General features: G+C 45.1%; 1 protein-coding gene across 1 annotated transcript; it reads right to left on the bottom strand.

Moving 5' to 3' along the window:
- Nucleotides 1–1173: 1173 nt before the first annotated feature.
- On the bottom strand, nucleotides 1174–21312 carry LOC142465255 (uncharacterized). The gene is made up of 5 exons (XM_075569259.1): nucleotides 21042–21312; nucleotides 9430–9626; nucleotides 8554–8757; nucleotides 8240–8363; nucleotides 1174–3947 (listed from the first exon to the last, which is right to left on the bottom strand). The coding sequence occupies exons 2-5, from the start codon at nucleotides 9508–9510 to the stop codon at nucleotides 2686–2688; spliced, it is 1671 nt and encodes a 556-aa protein (XP_075425374.1). The 5' UTR covers nucleotides 9511–9626; nucleotides 21042–21312; the 3' UTR covers nucleotides 1174–2685.
- Nucleotides 21313–21871: the final 559 nt, after the last annotated feature.

Here is a 21871-nt window from a genome sequence, read left to right on the forward strand (position 1 = left end):
GCCGCTTGTCTAGTGGAAATAAAGTCTACCTGGTCCGTCCGGATGGATCAAATTGGGTAGGAACTCAATTAATCTTGTTGCTAATATTTTAGAGAACATTTTAATGTCTGTATTGATGCGAAATATGAGTCCATCTGAACCAGGAACCTTTGCGGACTTTAAGGATTTAATTGTTTAAAAAATCTCTTCATTGGAGATCGTTTTTTCGAGTGAGGCTTTTTCAACTACACGTAATTGTGGGATGCTCATGGTGTCTAGATATTTGTATATTGATTCTGAACTTTGTTTAATATGGCCTGTCTTGTTGCCATCATATAGTTGTGAGTAATAATCATAAAACTCCTTAGAGATTAAATCGGGTTTAAAGGTGAGGTGCCACATTTTTGGTCATACTGAGCATCTTTTAATGTAAGTCTGACTACTTTTCAGTCTAGTAACCAACAGCGAGTCCATCTTATTCATCTTTTTAAAAAAGTCCTCTTAGTCCACACCAAAGATTTCTCTGCCTCATACAGTTATGTTGAGGTTTAGCTCACATCGGAGATTCATTAACTTTTTTTAACATGGTTTAATTTAGGCTGTGTTTATGCTCTTGTTCTAGTTTATAGATTTTATTTTTTAGGGAACCAATTCTTTTCATGTCTAGCTTGTTTTCTATGGGATGCTATACTAATACATTTGCCTCTAATTACTGCCTTATGGGCCTCCAATAATGTGGTCAAGGAAGTCTTAATTCTGCTGAAAAATCTGAATCGAACTCTGTCAGAATCTCTGCTATTTTAAAAAATGATTCATTTAGCCTCCAGGAGATAGGCTTAGTGTGAGCGCTTAGGTTGTCTTAATCTCGACCGAAGTTACATTTATTTAGCTTGTGTTATCTTAGTTACCAAGTTAGGATCCGTGAATATAAGATCTATCACTGAGTACGATTTATGGGGTGCAGAATACAATGTGTAGTTTCTTGATAGTGGGTATTTCTCTCTCCAGATGTCAACTAGATTTAGATTTCTTCCTCATCTGTGAAGGGTTATAGTATCATGCTTTCTGTAACTCACATTCCAGGGAAATCTATCTAGAGGTGCCTTAGGGGCCAGGTTAAAGTCTCCTCCTTAAATCACCTTCCCTTCTGTAACTAAATCCAGAGAGGCCAAGACATTTTCAAAGAATGTGAAGCTATTTTTGTTGGGAGCATAAACATTTATGATGATCATGAATAAGCCATGTAGAGAATTTACAGATGTAGCGAGACTTACTGCCTCAGTGGCCACAGATCAACAGGCTCAAATCCATTAAATCCAGTAAATTTTGCAGCCCGGTAGGATTAAAGAGGTGTTTCTTGTCCTGGGCCAGACAGTCTGTAAAAGCTGCGCAGAGGAGTCCCAGAGAGAAAACCTCTCTTTGTGTCTCACCAGAGCAGCTCTTACAGACTCCGGTCTTTCCTGCCCCTCAATGACATAAATGCCTGAATATGGGCCTTCATGTTATGAGGGGGAACACTAGAGGACCATATCCGGGCATCTGTGTCATCAAGGGGCAGGACATTAAAAAAAAAAAAAATTCTATACTGTATTAAAGCAGGGGTCAACTGAGGTGAATCTCATTAATTTCACCTCAGAAGACCCCCTGATTCTGGAGATATAGACCTTTGTAGGGAGAGACGGTAGCCACTCTGATTGGGGTTTAAAGCTAATAGGGCTATTGCCCAATACAGTGTGTGGTGGGGGCAAGGTTTGTTAGGCGTAGAGGGGGTGGGTGATGGGGGTAGTTGCCCCAGGGTGTATATACTATCCCTCAGTGGTTACTGGAGACTCAAGCCACTGCCAGAGTCACAGGGCTCTCAGTAAGCAGAGTAGCCGATACCACACAATACAGTATGCAACAGACTAACCAAGTACCAAGAACCACATGGGCTGACACTCAGTCAGGACAAAAGATTTAATAAAGAGTGGTACAGCACATAAATGGTTAACATACAATACATTAGCAATCAGCAGTAAAATAAATGGGAGACTAGTAAAAGTCCCTACAGCTCACAGTATAAAACAAATTACAATCCTTGGGGACATAAGGCTTGGTGCAGAGGCAGGGGGGATTATTGCATGGTCCTGCGTCTCCAAGGAGAGACAACACAGCATGTAAATGGCTTCCCCATGTGAGGCTAAAAGCAAAACTGCCAGGAAGGGCATTTTAAAGATGTTCTGTCCCATTGTTCCTTATGGGATTTTTGGATCTACAGGGATATTTGGGGCAGTTGATAATCTTCAAACATACTCAGGGCTTGTCCGCACAAATGTAAAAATAAGAGTGAATCCAGACCGGAAGGGGTTAATGATTCCCAAACCAAGGGTGCCACTTTGTCTAAGATCTAGCAAGCATCGAAGGCCCCATCTCAGCAGGTGTCATGCAGCAAATGGCAGTGGTCATGTACAGGACAGAGGAAACACTGCAGGGGGGCTTTGGTGGATGTCATTTGGGGGAGGGTATACTGTCTACTGAAAAACATATACCCTATTGTAAATACATTTTAACTTCTATTTCACTCCAAAATGAAGGTACCTGATGGACAAAGAGGCCCCAGGCTGGGTATAACCTTTATTTAAGGGCCTCTTCCATCACATAAGGATCTTGATGACTTTAACTTCCTGAGAGCAAAAATCCATGACTATTCCAGTGACATTTTTAATGCTATATATTGTTTTCTGTGGTGCCTCTGATGTTTAACAGGCTCTGAACTTTGGGTAAAACATTTTCCATGTTGGGAGCAATTAGTCTCTTTTTTGTGTGAATTTTCTGATGTGTAACAAGAGTTGAGCTTTGGGAAAAACTTTTCCCACATTCAGTGCAAACAAAGGGTCTCTCTCCTGTATGAATTATCTGATGTCTAACAAGATCTGCGTTCCTGGAAAAACATTTCCCACATTCAGAGCAAACAAAGGGTCTCTCTCCTGTATGAATTATCTGATGTCTAACAAGATCTGGGTTCCTGGAAAAGCATTTCCCACATTCAGAGCAAACAAATGGTTTATCTCCTGTGTGAACTCTCTGATGCGTAACAAAAGTTGAGTTATTGGAAAAACATTTCCCACATTCAGAGCAAACAAATGGTCTATCTCCTGTGTGAATTCTCTGATGTATACCCAGATTTGACTTCTGGGAAAAACATTTCCCACATTCAGTGCAAACAAATGGCTTCTCTCCTGTATGACTTCTCTGATGAATAACAAGATCTGACTTTTGAGAAAACAAATTCCCACATTCGGAGCAAAGAAATTGTCTTTCTCCTGTGTGAATTCTCTGATGAATAACAAGATTTGAATTCTTGGAAAAACATTTCCCACATTTAGAGCAAGAAAATAGTTTTTTTGCTCTGTGAATTCTCTGATGTCTAAAAAGATATGATTTATGAGAGAAGTGCTTCCCACATTCAGAGCAAGGAAACAACTTCACTCCCTCGTGAATTGTCTGATGTTTAACAAGAGCTGAGTTACTAGTAAAGCATTTCTGACATTCCCAGCACTTATACAGTCTTTCTGTAATGTGTGTTCTTTGGTGAATTGTATAATATGATTTATTATTAAAGTTTTGACCACATTCACTGCACTTATACTTCATTACTGATGTATTTTTGTGAATGTTCTGTGCATTAGACTTTCCTTTGTCCCACTTCTCAATATCAGTAGATGAATATTCAGTCTCTGTATGTTCTCTGAGAATATAAATGTTGGAGACTGTGGGATTTTCTTCTTCACGTGAGCCTGATTTCTTAGGCATAATTCTCAAAGCTTTTCTTTGTCTCTTACTTGGTTTATTTTGCCTCAAATAATTTGCTCCTTTATCATTTTTAACAACACGGTTATCTTCATTTACACGATCTGGTGAGCAAAGAGGAGTGTGAAATCCTGCAGGTGTACTTCTGCTCATGGATTTATCTGTTGGAAACAAATGCACTGTGTGAAAAGAAGTTAATAAATAGAATAAACATAATTTAAAATTAGTGGTTGAACATTTCAATTAGTATAAAACACGTCCCAAATTTCCATTGAAATATACTGTAAGCTAAAGAAGTACTGTGGCAAAATTGAAAGCAACTTAGGGGTTACTTTACTTTTTACATTGCGATTTTCTGCAAATCTATTGAAGTAGGTTATAACTGAAAATGTCTAGTCCTTCCTGGAACACTGTGGTTTAAGTTAGCCGAGCTAAATAAAAATGTTCCAGATGTATAAATGACCGTCAGAAATGGTGCATTGTAGGCCACATCAAATACAAGGGACCAGAGTTGGTGTCAAACAGAATTGATATCCTGAATCCTTGTGGTAGGAATCAGATAAGAATGTATACTGCAAGAGAACCACCGACAATGCATTTGTGTGCTGTAAATGCCACTGGAGTTAAACATTTCACAAACCTACGGTGATGGGAAATAATATTCATATTTTTTTGTATGTTTATATTTTGATATAAATGGGTGATTAAGAGTATTTCAATCCCTCCTTTTTCATCTTATTCCCTTGAATGTGACATAGTGGTAAAAGGTACCTGTGTCTGGCATGTGAAATGCCTCCAGGAGAACTCTAGTGATATTGAGGGGCAGATTAGAGAAACCCAGACAGAGTTATTGGGATTCTCTAAAACAGAGTTTCTCCACAGGGGATTAGCGCACCCTGGGGAGCCATGGGATGATCAAAAGGATGTGGAACAGGGAGGAACAGGGCAGTTGTTAGGGGGCTGGGCAGTTTCCTCTATTCTGGCTACTGCTTGGTAATGTAGTCAATCAGGAGGTGGCATCAGGAGCATGTGTACGTTCACTCTACCGCAGATTCTCTTGGACATAACACCTGTCGAGCCAAAGTTGGCTCCCTAAGAGAGTCTCTCCAATATGCCTTCCCTGCTCCTGTCCACTAACCCAGAACAGACAGGGTTAAAATCATAAGGAAAAGAGACAAAACTTCAAAGACCTGGAGTTTGTCGGCCTCTCCCTCCTGCATGCTGTAGGGGTCTGTGTGATGTGCAGCGAATTTCACTCCTGCCAAAGGTGAGGCAAAAGGGCGGGCAAAGGGTGTCAGCTATTTGCTGCTGTTACAGTTTCTCTGTTATTGGTCTTGGATAAAACATTTCAGAAGTAGATTGAAGCATTTCCATCTTCACACATTATCTACTGTCACAGCTCTACCTCAGCATAATCCCACTTCTCCAACGCCAACTCCTTCAATTAACAAGCAGCTATCCAACACACACCAACCTTCTTATCCCCCTGTACCTTATGTTTCCACTTATCCTTCCTCATACATTGTAAGCTCCTTACAATCTGTAACAATGTATGTTTATGCTAATTTTATGGTTTTCGTCCTCCAACCCTATTGTACAGCAGCGCTACAGAATATGTTGCCACGTTATCTCCTGTGTGTCTCTGTCTGTGCGTATTTGTTATACTGTGTCGGTGTCTTTTCTCGTATGTGTGTGAACGCCTGTCTGTCCTGGGTGTATCGATTCTCCTGTCCTGTGTCTGTCTGTATCTTTTCTTGCGTGCGTGTGTGTGTGAGCGTATGTCACGAGAGAACAGAACTTATATATAATAACCGGGCCAGATTGAACAAGATTAGGATATAGTAAACTGAATGAGTTTATTTCTTATGAGCAGAACAGACAATACAGTACATCAAACAAATAACATTACAGAAATATTTACACTTACTGGGGTTGGATAATGAGATATTCAGTCGAATAGCAACTCATTAGTTGTTACAGTCACGACAAGCACAGGAATAAGGGGTGCAAGCAATTATATAGAGGCAGGACCCCATTCCTAACATGGCAGTTCAGTTATTGGTGAACAATTACCTTGTCCCAATCACAGGTTGACAGGTAAAGCAAGAAGCAGGGTTTACCCAGCCCCTCATTAATACACCCCTACACTGGTCCTACTTGGCCAGCCCATTTATAAAAATAATATGACAAGAGGCTGGTAAAATGCTTATTGGGGCTGAGACCCTTCCTGTAGGGTGTTACATGTAACAGGTCACAATGGTTAGTATCCATCTGTGATATCTGGCTTCATATGCAATGAGGGCGAGTCACCTCCATTGATGTACAGGTCTTTCTCACCTCTGGCTAACTTCTCTACAGGGTACCGGAGGAGTAACGTACATCACAAAGCCTTTCAAGGAGCTTCCTTTGATTGTACAATTACATATCAAAGCTGCCATCTGGCAAGCTTTCAAACCTATATCCAAACTTATAGGAAAACCAGAGCTAACTCATAACTATATTTCCCAGGTAGTGATCAGATTAACGATATGTATGCGACGTGTGTTCTTGGCATAGTAAAACATATCCAGATCTCACCTTTCTAGTATAAACACATACGGAGATAGGATTCTATACACGGTTAACCCCTATCTCCGCAATGACTCGCCTCGATTGCCTCATTAACACATCAGAGGACTCATGTAACTCGCACTGCCGTTCTGAATAAAAATATGGCATAAACTATTACATGGTGAAATCATACTTTCTATCAGTATGAAGGGGTTAACAATCCCTGGGCCGCCTGCTAAAGGTGGGATTTAACTTGTGTCCAAATATCACCTTCGTAGCATGTATATAGCAAAAGTTATAATGTTTACACTTTATCCATTGTCAGGGATACAATACCATTCTCCCCCTCTAACCATGTTAATACATTACATAGCAATTAACACACAGTACAGGCATACCCCGGTTTAAGGACATTCACTTTAAGTACACTCGCGACTAAGTACATAATCGCCCAATAGTCAAACGGCAGCTCACACATGCGCCTGTCAGCACGTCCTGATCAGCAATACCGGCTCCCTACCTGTACCGAAGCTGTGCACAAGCAGGGAGAATATAGAGCCTGTTACACATGCGTTATTTACATCAGTTCTGCACGTATATGACGATTGCAGTACAGTACATGCATCGATAAGTGGAAAAAAGGTAGTGCTTCACTTTAAGTATATTTTCACTTTACATACATGCTCCGGTCCCATTGTGTACGTTAATGTGGGGTATGCCTGTACTGCTGGGGAAATACATCTAAGACCTGGGACAATTCTGCTGAAGCGGGGGAATGCAGCTCAACATATACACAGATCCCATTAACCCCTCGTGTCCCACATGATTGCAGGGACTGCCGGCTGGGTGTGACCCCTTTATTACAAGCCTGGCAGCTGCTATCATGACAGCGTATGTATCAGTTCTCCTGCGTTGTGTGTATCTGACTTGTGGTCTATGTATGTATGTCTCTGTTCTCCTTTGTGTGTATCTATGTATATCTGTTCTCGTGTGTGTCTCAGTCCTGTGTGTGTCTTTCTGTCCTGTGTGTCTTTCTGTCGTGTGTGTGTGTGTGTGTTTGTACCTGTTCTCCTGTAGTATCTGTTTCTGTCCTGTGTATCTGAGTATCTGATCTGTGATATGTCTGTGTCTTTTGTGTACCTATTCTCCACTGTGTGTATTTTCTTGTGTGTGTGTGTGTATCTGTTCCTGTGTGTGTATATATTATCTTGTCCTGTGCATATCTAGTCTCCTGTGACTTGTGTGTCTGTCTGTCATGTGTGGGTGCGTCTGTCCTCTTTGTATCTGTTGTCCTGTGGCGTGTGTGTGTGTGTGTGTGTGTCTGTCTGTCTTTACTGTGTATCTGTTCTCCTGTGGTGAGTGTATGTCTGTCCTGTGTGTATCTGTTCTCATATGGCAGGTGTGTGTATCTGTTCTCCTGTAGTGTGTGTTTGTATCTGATATGTTGTTGTGTGTGTGTCTATGTGTATCTGTACTGTGTGTGTCTGTCTTTACTATGTGTATCTTTCCTCCAGTGGTGTGTGTATCTGTCTCCGTTCTGTATCTGTTCACTATATGGTGTGTATCTGTCTGTATTTTTTTCTATGACTGTCTTATTTATGTGTGTGTGTGTGTGTAGCGGTCTGTCGTGTGTGTGTAGTGGTCTGTTCTGTGTGTCCCCTGTTCGCACTACTGTAAGGGAGTCCGGCAACGGAGCATTATGAATAGGGGGCGTCGACAGAAAAAAAAGTTGAGAAACTCTGCTCTAAAATATCCCGTCCTGAGTGACTGAGATGAGCCTCTGGTTGCCCGGCTCTGTAACTTGTTTCTTGTTCCTGACATAAACCTCACAACAAAAACACAAAGTGTTACTTGAGCTCCTGTTTGCTGGATCCAAACATGACTGACATCTCTATTAGAATAACAGAAAACCTCCTCTTACCCAGTGAGCTGAGGTTCTGGTGACTCTCCATCATCACGTCCTTGTAACGCTCCTTGTGTCCTTCTAAATACTCCCACTCCTCCATGGAGAAATACACAGCAACATCATCACACTTTACAGGTACCTGAAACACAGAGAATCCCCCACTCAGTATCCAGATATAATAATTGGTAATTTAAGAATCTTTTCCATATTGAAAGTCAGATGAGCAAGGCAGAGAGGAAAATACAGATACATAGAACAAAGTTTGCTCAGGAAAAGGCTGATTGAAGACAGAAAGGAGGTAATATCTAACGCTGCCCAGCAGCCCTCACCTCTCCAGTCAGCAGGTGAGTGATGATGTTGGTGTGTTCCAGCATCTTCTCAGACATCAGCTTCTTGTCATTGTTTCTCTCATGTATCAGGGAGTTAGATGGATTCTCCATGATGGGTTTCTGGGTTCTGCAGAATATTTCTGGCACACAGGGACTGCTGCTGTCTGTGACATGCTCACCGGGCTTCTTCACAACAATATAATCCTACATATTTAGAGACAGTAATAAATATCACTGTGCAGAGTAAGAGACAGCAGTTGCTATGTCTCATGTTCCTGCAGATTTGTTGCTTTGCAGTAAGAGGGACACGTCTCTTGTTAACAGCTCTATACTCAATCTATTCGGGGCCCTCCCCACCAATTCTGTCTATTGTATCACTGACGTGTCTGCCCCAAACTCACTGACTCCCCTGTGCCTCTATGAGCACAAAGATCATGGATTGTACAAACATCACATTGAAACGTATAAGTAATCATTACAGGACTTCTGACACTGTGGATATTACAGAATAATGTAGCACAGACACAAACATCCATTGTATAATATATGTAGTGGGCCCAGGCTCTCCCTCTGCACAAACATGTCTCTTCCTGGAATCAAGTACATTCAATCACTGGATCAGTCCCCTCTGCCAAACTACATCCTTCCCTGATCCTATCTGACTGTGCTCTCCTGCTGCCCAATCATGTCCTTATGTGGTCCTGGGCTCACCATATAACCAAACATCTTGCCTGTCCTTGGGGTCTTGCTTTCTCTAAATACATGTGTCCCTGGATATTGCTTCTCAAACACCTCCCATATTAACGCTCTGCATGTCCCTGTTGTAGTGAGGGAGATAAGAGGGGTGTCATTATGACTTTCTCCAGCAGCCCTCACCTCTCCAGTCAGCAGGTAGATAATCTCCAGGGTGTGATTCAAGATCCTCTCAGTCATCTGCTTCTTGTCCTTGTTCATCATCAGTGAGATATTCAGATGCACCAGGAATGGGCTCTGGTTCTTGTGGAAGTGTTTCACAACGTGGTGACCTCTGCAGTTAGTGATTTATATTATACTTTCTTCACAGTAATATCATCCTACACAGGGGGAGACAGAGAGATGTAATTGTTTCCCTGCAGTGACAGAAAAGGATAAAAATGTTCCTCCTTTCTGTCAGTGTCACCCTGCAGTGGGCAGGACAGATGTGAGGGACTGGGGGTCATGTCTGTGTCACCCTGCAGTGGGAGGGACAGCGTTGATCCTAAATGTTACATTGTTGCGTAACCTTTTCAGTCCTCCTAGTAACCATCCTTTAGCAGGATCCATTTTATGGAAGCATTTTGGACAATAATTCTTGCTCTGTCTCCAGCACTTTATAATATGTTTATCTTCTTCACTGAAGACCATTTTGTAACTATAAGGTCATCATGCTATCACCAATGCCAAATAATCAACTAAATATGATCAAATAATTATTAAATGTAATCATACACTATGACATACCTATAAATGCTCACATAACATTTTTCATGAAAATCTTCAGATTTTTTTGAAAGGCATGACAAAAAAATAAAATGGGTCCCATTTTGAAGTGAAACTTCTTTGCTGGCACCAATAGAGTTTTGATGGGAAACGGAAAAGCATAGCTAATGTGACGTCATGGTACTGATGGGCGCGCAGATGCACATAACTCACCGTTCTAGGCAACACAGAGGTTGTAGGGCGCGTCGCGCATGCGCAGAAGCCAATATTGTACATAATGCATGTGCAATACCACCCTCCTTTACGTCCGCATGTGCAGTAACAGCCATCACCTACTGCGCATGCAGAAACGGCCGCCATACTCCGCGCATGCGCTGAAGCGGCCAATGTACTTTGTGCATGCGCAGAAGGCCCCGCCCCACTACTAGGGTTGCCAGGTGTCCGGTTTTGAACCATACAGGCCGGTAATTCCGATGCCTGTCCGGTATAAAATCGGAGGTAATACCAGACACGTATGTGTCCGATATTACCATTTTTGCGGCGAAGGCCTGGCAGTGCAAGCACGAGGGCAGCGCAAAGGCGGAGGGCTGGAAGTGCTGGCCTGGTACTGAGACTGGAGGCGGGCTGCGGATGGTGGCCAGGCACAGTCAGGAGCACTGTGAGAGTGTCTGTGCAGCCTGTCCCTGATTGGAGGAGCAGGCAGCAAATCAGAGGACAGTGGGGGCGGAGCCCAAATAAGTCTCTGTTCTTCCTGGAAATAAGGCAAGAACACAATTTGGGGGGCCAGAATGGGGGGGGAAAGTTGAGGTGATGGGGGGCTAGGATGAGGTGAGGTGAGGAAGGATGAGGTGATGGGGGGGCCAGGATGTGGTGAGGGAATGGGGGGCAGGATGAGGTGATGGGGGGCCAGGATGAGGTGATGGGGGGGCAGGATGAGGAGATGGGGGGGGCCAGGATGAGATGATGGGGGGGCCAGGATGAGATGATGGGGGGCCAGGATGAGGTGAGATTATGGGGGCCAGGATGAGGTGTTCAGGGCCCTTGGCCACTCTACCACGTAATGTCCCCAAGTGGTACCCCCACCCTTTAGGTGTGATTCTTGCGTTGCTGTTCAGTGTTGGTGCACTTGTAGAATGATACCTGCCCAGGGCTCCTGCACCCGGGTTCCGCAGACTACGACAGGGACTCCGTCCGGTCCGACGTCGTCATCCGCCACTGCGTGGGGTGAATTCCGGTGTGGATAATATCACCGTAAGTCTCTGTGTCTTTGGTGGCGTTCTGATCCCAGAACCCACCTTGCATCGCTGCGCAGCACTGTGTCCCTGATTACCAAACAGATAATGGGGCAGAGTCCCTACCTAGGGCCTCTCCCTATAGCACAACAAGCTGGTATATGGCTCAGGACCTAACTGAGGCCTAGGGGGCTGCTGGCCTAATGCAGTGGGTCACAGACCCCTGCATTTACCTCCTACCCCTAGCTCTTCCTGGTCCTGACTGCTCTCGTGGGCTCAGCGTGCGAAATGTATAAATTCCCCAGAGGGGGATCCCAGCGTGGGGGATCAGGGGGAGCCCAGCGTGGGGGATCCCTGCATGGGGGATCAGGGGGATCCAAGTGTGGGGGATCCCTTCATGAGGGATCTTGGGGAGCCCAGCGTGGGGGATCAGGGGGAGCCCAGCGTGGAGGATCAGGGGGAGCCCAGTGTGGGGGATCAGGGGGAGCCCAGCGTGTGGGATCCCTGCATGGGGGATCAGGGGGAGCCCAGTGTGGGGGATACCCGCATGGGAGATCAGGGGGAGCCCAGCATGGGGGATCCCAGCGTGGGGGATCCCAGCATGGAGGAACCCAGCAGGGGGGATCAGGGGGATCCCTGCATGGGGGATCAGGGGGAGCCCAGCGTGGGGGATCTGGGGGATCAGGGGGTGCACAGCGTGGGGGGGATCAGGTGAGCCCAGCGTGGGGAGGGATCAGGGGGATCCCAGTGTAAGGGGATCAGGGGGAGCCCAGTGTAGGGGGGATCAGGGGGAGCCCAGCGTGGGGGGATCAGGGGGAGCCCAGCGTGGGGGGGATCAGGGGGAGCCCAGCGTGGGGGGGATCAGGGGGAGCCCAGCGTGGGGCGATCTGCGTGGGGAAGGATTATAGCAAATGTAAATATACTGTATGCTCATTTGCATGTCTTAGGCAGGTCTGCAACCCCGCCATTCACCATTATCACCCAGCACACAGCACTTCCACTGCAGCAAAGGATTCTGGGGAATAACATGCAAATGAGCACACAGTGCCACTTTTTGCTTCAAAAAACATTTTATACATGGTTCCCTATATGCTTAAGCTTGCTGCATGGTCACAGCTTTGAGCACAGCCAGGGTTAAGATGCATAGCTAGAAAACCCACCCACAGACAGCTGTTTCGACCTTAATGTGTCTCATCAGTGTGGGGTTGGTTAACTGGCTATGCAATGAAGCGAAAGGATGGGGTTTACCATACTGAGTTAAGTTATGGTGTGTAAAAAAAGTGACAAAAACCCTCCACAGCAAAGCATATAGCAAATGTAAATATACTGTATGCTCATTTGCATGTCTTAGGCAGGTCTGCAACCCCGCCTTTCACCATTATAACCCAGCGCACAGCACTTCCACTGCAGCAAGGGATTCTGGGAAATTAGGGTTTTTGTCACTTTTTTTACTCACCATAACTTAACTCAGTATTATTATATGTATATGTATATGTATATGTGCATGTGTTCAGTAAAGACCGTTCTGTTTATACCAGTGAGTATTATTGTGTTGTGTCCTGTGAGGGACTCCTCCCGCTCCATTGGGATCCCTCCCAGGTGGAGGCGTTGCACCACGAGATATTGTGATTATATATATGTACCCCACGCTCTCCGTGCAGGGACACACAGGTAAATACATAATTAGTAACTTCTGTGTTCAGGAGGAAACAGTGTTACATTTGGAGGAGCCGCTGAGATTACGACCTGGGGTGCGCTATTCTATTTTTGTGTGAAATTGTTCATCCAAATCTTCCATCATGTCCGTGCCATCAAAGCAAGAGGTCCATGATTGGACCTTAGCGCGCCATGTATCCCCCAAGGCATGTGGTTGCAGTGGCGGGAGTATCCAATTTCACATCTGCATTCACTGTACGCACGCAAATAAGGAACTGTCCAGATCTGGCCACAGCCAGGTTGGTAGACTTAAACCCTGATGCTGACAGCCGGTAGACTACCTATCTCCTGGCCGCCGAGCATGACATATGCTCAGAGACTGTCCCCCGCGTATTAAATCTACCAGGGCCCTCCCAACAGGATTGCATCTTGGTGTACCCCGAAGCACCGGTTCCAGAAGAACCATTGTGATGGGGGAGGGGTGCCAAGCGAGTAATAAAAGGGGTCACCCCTATTAGGCACCCCCTTCCACCGTCTGGGAGGTGAGAGGTTAACCAGAAATGTACTTATAATACATATGTTCCCCTGCTTCATAACCAAAAGGTATGTCCCTTGGTTATCCTATTCCCACATTTAGAGGGATTCCCAGTATTTTTATTCCCCTGCCTCATGACAAAGTGTTTTATTTTCTAGATGTGTATATTGGTACAATTATTGGTGTTTTGTACCTTTGCAGTATATGTACCAACCACATACACTGGGATAAGGTCGGGAGGGAAAGGGTTAATTGCATTAACATGTTTATTGCCCTTTGTCCCCTTTCCCGCCTTTGCAGTCTCCATTTTGCAGTCTCTCCATAGGTCGCCATTGGAGCTCCATGTAACCCTATGGAGATTCCGGCGATTTGGGTCCGATATCACGGAAGACCTGCAGGTGGCGCCCGAGAGAAGGATCGGTGTTTCCCCATTGAAAGTGAATGGAGTAATGCATTTCAATGGGGATTCCTCGAATCCGACCACCAGGAACGAGCTGGCAGCCAGCCAGACCGCAAAACCGCAGAGCGGAAACAATGTCTAAAAAGAGCATTGATCAGGCCTCGGTCAAGTTCACGACCAATTGGCATGGGAAACTTCGGTTCTAGGGCACCCCGGAATAAAATTCTTTTTGCCCCTAGACCCTAGGAACCCCCTCACTCGACCCCAACCGGGTCTGACCATTAATGGTTGCGCCGGCCATGAGGGTCCTACCATTGACTTCAATCGTAGCGGAGGTCCCATTGGAATCCTATGGCGGCGCCGGCCCATGCATTTCAATGGAGGAAAGCCGCGTGGCTTTGAAACGGCCAAGTCCAAAAACGTGTAAAGTGAAAACCCATAACTCCGGTTCCGTAAGTACCAGAGGGCTGGGATTTGGGTAGCATGTAGTCACTGCTCCGGCATGACTGCATGGCAATTTCCAGCCCTCTCCGATCAACCGGACGGAGTATGGGTAAATGTGAAAAATGTTGTTATCCCATTGACTTCAATGGCGGAGTTGCTCCATTAAAAGCCTATAGCGGCGGAGCCCATTGATTTCAATGGAAGAGTGAAATGCAGTGATTTCTTTTAGCCTATAGCGGAGAATCCTGTATTAAAGTTAATAGGGGATTTTAACTTGGTTTTGGTATCTCCGGTTCTGGGGGTCGTGGAAGGCTGATATTTGGTCACTATGGCAAGGGTCCTCCGGCATGAGGACCTGGCAAATTTCAGCCAGCTCTGACCCACAGAACAGATTATTTTAATATATGTTTAATATTAAAATGTTACTCTGCATCCCTGGTATTTCTAAGCCCGTGAAAGCCACTGGCCCAGAAGGAATGTTAATTGCCACAGGGTTTCAGGATGTCTGAGGAAACCAATGTATGAAAGGCTCACCGCCCTGCATTGAGTTTTCTAGGACAAAGAAGACCAGGACATGGGTACTTGGGTAAAGTGTTGTGTTTCACACCTTAAGACAAAGGTTTTCTTGTGAAGGGACCCAAAAGGCAGACTAGGCGACACCAGCCTTTTGGGAGTGGGGCTAGGGAAATTAGCTCCTGATTAGAATAATGCCCACCCCTGTGGGTAGGTATTACCTTGCTCCCACGTGAGGTGGCAGGGGGTAATTGGGTGGAGGTAATTGGTAACCAATACCTGGCACCCAATGTTAAGGTATAGTGCTGAAACCCCATATAAACGAGTGTAAGCCCAATGCCCAGTGTCTTTGTGTCTTCGTTTGGTATCCTGAATGAATTGCCAATCCAGATCCTGATTGCTTTATTGCCCCAAACCCTACGTAAGTGTTCATATTCTGTGTGTTATTTGTATATCTTGTGTGTTCACCTTCAAGGAATAAACTATATTTATTATATCTAAGTCGCATTCGATTCAACCCAGTTAATTTGTGTATATTATAACCCTGTACAAGCTCCCGTGACAACTATCTACCAGTACTTGGCCAACCACTGCCCACCGGGTGACCAGTACTCCTCACAGGGTTGATCCTCCCACGGTCTCCTTCACCCCGAGTGTTTTAGAAGGAGCTACCAGCTGGGCTGGGAGCCCAACCCCATCACCCTTTCCTGATAGGCCATCAAAAGGTTTCCCGCCAATTTCTAGCGTCGGGCCTGGAGTTGATAGTCGCCCGATATTTGGGGGTCCTTCATTGAATATAACTGTACCCCAAATAATAGAAGCTATAACCATGTCGTCTCAAGCACAGAACTACCGGAAACTAAAAGCCTTCTCCAGAATACTACCGACGCCTCCAGGAGAAGAAGGGATTGAGACATGGCGGGAACATACCCTACAGGTGTTAGCGGAATGGCCATGCTCCGAAGCCATCAAAAGACAGAGATTGGTTGAGTGTCTCCGAGCCCCTGCCTCCCAACTGGTACGGACGCATTGGGAAGTGGAAGGAGAAGTTACGGCACAGGAGCTGGTGGAAATGCTCACCCAGTCCTATACGGGGGAAGGCGATGAGGACGAGCTGATGGCGCAGTTCAAGGCTCTCCGCCAAAAAGAAGAAGACTTGTCTGCCTTTGTCTGCAAGATCCAGCTGTCCTTGGGGAATCTTCTGTCCAAAAACATTGTATGGCCGCTGAAGTGGACCGGTACCGATTCAAACAACTACTGAAGGGTTCGTTGCCTAACCACCCCATAGCTCTAGTGATGCGGGCCGCCCCGGTCACTGCTGTACCACCTAGCTACATAGAATTACTGTGGCACATCAGAAGACATGAGGTGCAGCTACACTTTCATGATGCCAAAAAGACCAAGGAAATCCTCAAGAGTGACACTCAGGGAGCATCAAACCCAAAGGGCAAGAAATCTTCTACCAGAGAGGAAGAGGCGACACCCAAGTTGCCCGCAGTGAAAGGCCGCACCTCCAAGAGACCATAACCCACGTACAAAGGACGATTTGATCCACAGGATGTCTGCTACGGCTGCGGACAGAAGGGCCATTTCTCCAGGGAATGCCCCGAAAGGGATAACCAAGAAAAAAAACTTCCAAGTAAGGGAAGTTCCGCTAGGTCAATTATCTGCCGCGTACAGATTGCAGAGGTCCACACATCTGAGGCCTCCCCGGAGTCTCCTGAAACCCCTCCTGAACCAAGCCCCAACAATGGAACCTAAACATTGGATGTTTACAGTCAGGTGGACCCATCTGCTATCGTGCGTATTGTACTAGAAGGGGTCTATGCTGCTGCCTTACTGGACACCGGATCCCAGGTGACCATAATATACCGAAAATTCTACGATCAGCATCTCACACACTGCCCTTTGCGGTAGGCGGAACATGTGAAGGTGAGGGGGATAAGTAACAAAGATTACCCCATCAAGGGGATCGTAAGGGTCCAGCTGGAGATACTCCAACTGAACACCGGCAAGAAACACCCCATGAATATAGAAGCCATGGTGTGTCCTGAACCTCAAGAGCAGTGCCAGTACTCGATCATCCTGGGAACAAATACCGACAGTGCGAGCTGTAATCAGGGCATACTTGAAAGAGACAAACGAACTACCTATGGCCAACCCCCTACTCGATCCCGTCCTGCGTGAGGAATGCAACCGGGTATATGCTTTAGAGCATCACGGGGACCTCTACAACCGTCAAGCCGGACTGACGACCATTTTACCAGGGGGAGTACAACGCATGACCTCTTGGTGTTGCTATCCCGATCGAGATGAGATCGATCATCTGTTCTCTCTGGAGAGTACCCCAGAGGAAGACGTTCAGAGGGGATATCGGGTAATACCTGAAGTGAGAGAATGGACAACTAAAATTCCTCTCCGAACTTATGTATATGTCCAGAATATTTCCCCATTCCCGATGGAACTTGATGCGGGACAAAGCTTGGGCTGCATATATCCGGTCAGTCCTGTGGAAATAATGCCACCAGTGAACACCGCTGCAGTAAGTAAACAGTCAGCCGATCTGGACTTCAACTTCGGAGATTCGACGTTACTCATTGGATGGAAAGATCGATTGACCGCCAAACTGAATGAGCGACGGGCGGTGTTTTCTTTGAGTGAGATGGATGTGGGTTTTAGTCGCAGTGCCCAACAAACCATTAGACTGAGTGACACCACTCCCTTCCGTGAGCGCTCCCGTCGCATCGCTCCGAGGGATGTGGATGATTTAAGGAACGACCTGCAAAAAATGGAGACCACCGGGATTGTGACGTAGTCAATGAGTCCTTACGCCTCACCCATAGTGGTGGTAAGGAAGAAGAACGGATCCGTAAGACTGTGCGTCGATAATCGAACTTTGAACAATCGTAGGTACCCGACCAATACAACCTCCCTCGTATTGAAGAAATTCTAAATGCTACCGTGACACTGGGTTTCTACCAATTTACGTGTATGCCCCAAGACATATGTGGGGCCCCTGCTACCTTCCAGCTACTGATGGAAAAAACTATCGGATACATGAACCCTCGGGTGTGTCTAGTCTACCTAGACGACATCATTGTCTTCGGGAAGACCATGAAAGAGCGGCTGCTTAAGGTGTTGGACCGTCTTGGTAAAGAAGGGCTGAAGTTGTCACTCGACAAGTGTCGTTTCTAGGCTGTGAGTTTCAGGGTAGGTTTGACGGAGAAACTTCTTTCAGATTGCGTGTATTTAGCGGGGTTCTAAAGTTACTAGAGATCCCAAAAATGTAACCCAGATTCAGGTTAGATTCCCGGCTACATTGAAGCGCAGTGCTCCGGTCAAAACCCTACTATGAAAACGTTCTTGCGACTCACCGCTAGGAGGTCCTGCTTCAGCACAGACCAAAAAGGTCAAAGGAGGCACAGGGAGTAAAAGGGTAACTGAAACAGTCAAAAGGGTCCCTAACAGGAGGGGCTGTCCAGTTCTTGCCCAGGTCACCCTAACTTGGGGATAAGGAGTTAAGGGTTTACACCAGCCCAAAAATAAAACTGAGAGGGTTTTATTAAGATAAGGCTGTGCAGGTTTTTATTAAAATAAGAAGTTTATTTATTGAGTATCCGAGATATGGCTAGTGTGGAAAAAACACAGAGTGAAAACGGTAACTATCTCCCGCACCAAATAAACTTAGTACATTTTAATAAAGAAGAGTATAAAAGTATATTTTATTAAGCAGCAGTGTTTTAAAATATGTTTAAACTTTATGCATTACAGTAAATCAGGCAGGTGTTTTGTCCTGCAAGACTCAGAGGGGGGCTTATGGCTCATATAGTGTGGCGCCATCCAGTCTACGCCTCAGTCCCATGATCAAAGTGACACCAGATACTAGGGGTGTGAAAGCCGTTTAGATAAGATGATAGTGTGAAGGGCCAGCGTCCTGTCATGAAAGGCAGACCATCCTGGCAAACTGTCACCTCCCCAGTCAGAGCGGCCCTAGCCTGCAGGGAGCTTTGAATAGTAAATGAGCAAAGATGGCGTTTTGTGCACATGCTCTCTCACTGTTCTGAAGCCATAGATGCCAGCTTTCACAAAACTGGCAAATTGTGCGAGTGGCTAGGATTTAAATTCCCACACCATGGGTTGGAGGACAAGCTGTGGGACTACCTGTCCCAAAGTGTATAAGACAGCTAGTCGCAATCCTAGAAGGCTCTCTGTTGTTGTTCTCTCTTTTGTGTTCCATGTGTTCCTATGTGGTTCTATGTTTTCCCTAGTGATTCCAGAAGTCCAATTTGCCATACGGGCAAGAACGGGTCAGACTGGAGCCAGAGACGCCTTGCAGAGATTGCAAGGAAAAAACGCTGTAGGACTTTTTAAACCGGAATATTTTCTAAGTCCCCAATTCAGCACTGGACTGTTTTAAAGACTTTATTTCAATTAGGAAAGTCAGTTTGTCAACCCCAGACCCCAGTAAGTGTATCTTCTTCTGTCTATTGTAATTCAATGTGTGTTGTCCGTTTCTATGGAATAAATATCAATTTATTTTACTTATTGGCTTTGGTCAGTGATACTGTATGATCCCGGTTATAAATGTGAGTACCTCGTCCCCCGTGACAGGCTTATTTACTGGTTTATATCTCACACACAAACACACAAACACACACCACAAATCCCTGAAGAAGTCGCTGCAGTATATACGACGAAGCGCGTTGAGCTCATCCTATTGGAACAGGCAAACAGTGGTCATAGTATATGCATATATTACAATAGCTGCTGTATGTCAGTGTTACAGTGTGCCTGTGTATTACAATAGCTGCTGTATGTAAATGTTACAGCGTGTCTGTGTATTACAATAGCTGCTGTATGTCAGTGTTACAGTGTGTGTCTGTGTATTACAATAGCTGCTGTATGTCAGTGTTACAGCGTGTCTGTGTATTACAATAGCTGATGTATGTCAGTGTAACTTTGTATCTGTGTATTACAATAGATGCTGTATGTCAGTGCTAGTGTGTCTGTGTATTACAATCTGTGTATGTCAGTGTTACAGTGTGTGTCTGTGTATTACAATCTGTGTATGTCAGTGTTACAGTGTGTCTGCGCATTATAATAGCTGCTGTAAGTTAGTGTTACAGTGTGTCTGTGTATTACAATAGCTGCTGTATGTCAGTGTTACAGTGTGTGTCTGTGTATTACAATAGCTGCTGTATGTCAGTGTTACAGTGTGTGCCTGTGTATTACAATAGCTGCTGTATGTCAGTGTTACAGTGTGTGCCTGTGTATTACAATAGCTGCTGTATGTCAGTGTTACAGTGTGTCTGTGTATTACAATAGCTGCTGTATGTTAGTGTTACAGTGTGTGTCTGCGTATTACAATAGCTACTGTATGTCAGTGTTACAGTGTGCCTGTGTATTACAATAGCTGCTGTATGTCAGTGTTACAGTGTGTCTGTGTATTACAATAGCTGCTGTATGTCATTACAATAGCTGCTGTATGCCAGTGTTACAGTGTGTCTGTGTATTACAATAGCTGTGTATGTCAGTGTTACAGTGTGCCTGTGTATTACAATAGCTGCTGTATGTCAGTGTTACAGTGTGTCTGTGTATTACAATAGCTGCTGTATGTCATTACAATAGCTGCTGTATGCCAGTGTTACAGTGTGTCTGTGTATTACAATAGCTGTGTATGTCAGTGTTACAGTGTGTCTGTGTATTACAATAGCTGCTGTATGTCAGTGTTACAGTGTGTCTGTGTATTACAATAGCTGCTGTATGTCATTACAATAGCTGCTGTATGCCAGTGTTACAGTGTGTCTGTGTATTACAATAGCTACTGTATGTCAGTGTTACAGTGTGCCTGTGTATTACAATAGCTGCTGTATGTCAGTGTTACAGTGTGTCTGTGTATTACAATAGCTGTGTATGTCAGTGTTACAGTGTGTCTGTGTATTACAATAGCTGCTGTATGCCAGTGTTACAGTGTGTCTGTGTATTACAATAGCTGTGTATGTCAGTGTTACAGTGTGCCTGTGTATTACAATAGCTGCTGTGTGTCAGTGTTACAGTGTGTCTGTGTATTACAATAGCTGCTGTATGTCAGTGTTACAGTGTGTCTGTGTATTACAATAGCTGTATATGTTAGTGTTACAGTGTAACTGTGTATTACAATAGCTGCTGTATGTCAGTGTTACAGTGTGCCTGTGTATTACAATAGCTGTGTATATATAATGTGAATAATAACAGAAGATCAGATCATTACCTTCCTGCAGCCATGAGGGGGAGGGGCACGGTTAGCCTAACTCTGCACTGATTGGCTTATCCTTGCCCTTTTCGCAATGCATTCTGGGAATTGTAGTTCATCCTTATTTAAATACTATAATATTGGAAGAGCAGGACTAAAGCTCCCTCTTTGTTAGGAAGGAACAGATCACATGTCAAGTAGCAGCCAATCAGTGTGCAGCTGTAGAGGAGATAGAGAGATAGAGGGGAAGGAAGAGGCGGGAGAGGGGGCGGGGCCTCTGGCTGCAGTCACAGGATCTTCATATCATTTCCTGCAGATTTATATCAGTGATTGTGAAATAAATAATAATATAAAGTGAAACATTTCTAATAAACCCTCAGTATAATGAGTCTCTCTCTAATCACAGATATTAGTCACATCCATAAGCAGTTTCTCATCCATATTCCCAGTAACTCTCTCTCAGGGATAAATAAAGTCTGGGATCCTTGCAGCGGTTGCTGAGCCTTGTGAATAAGGAGATGGGACTTTGTCTCAGAGCTGATAGCACAGAATAGTTATAATAATCAGGATCAAAAGAGACATTGCAATAGGAATTCTAGTAGTTTAAAGCCTCAGATGCATTTAACGGGTTAAAAAATGTGGGGTTAATTTCCCCCCCCTGGCTTCCCCCCAAATTCTGCATCACATACACAGCTCCTTTTCTCACCTTCAGGGCGCTACCCACCAGTGTCCCCCCTATATCCCCTCTCTGCCCCCGCTCCTCTCCTGCGCTCTGCTCTGTACTATAGTGCGGCGCAGGATCGCTCACACCCCATTATAGAGATATAATAACGCCCTCATTTCCCTTC

Source organism: Ascaphus truei, chromosome 13 (assembly GCF_040206685.1).
Source record: "Ascaphus truei isolate aAscTru1 chromosome 13, aAscTru1.hap1, whole genome shotgun sequence".
In the NCBI taxonomy this organism is placed as follows: domain Eukaryota; kingdom Metazoa; phylum Chordata; class Amphibia; order Anura; family Ascaphidae; genus Ascaphus; species Ascaphus truei.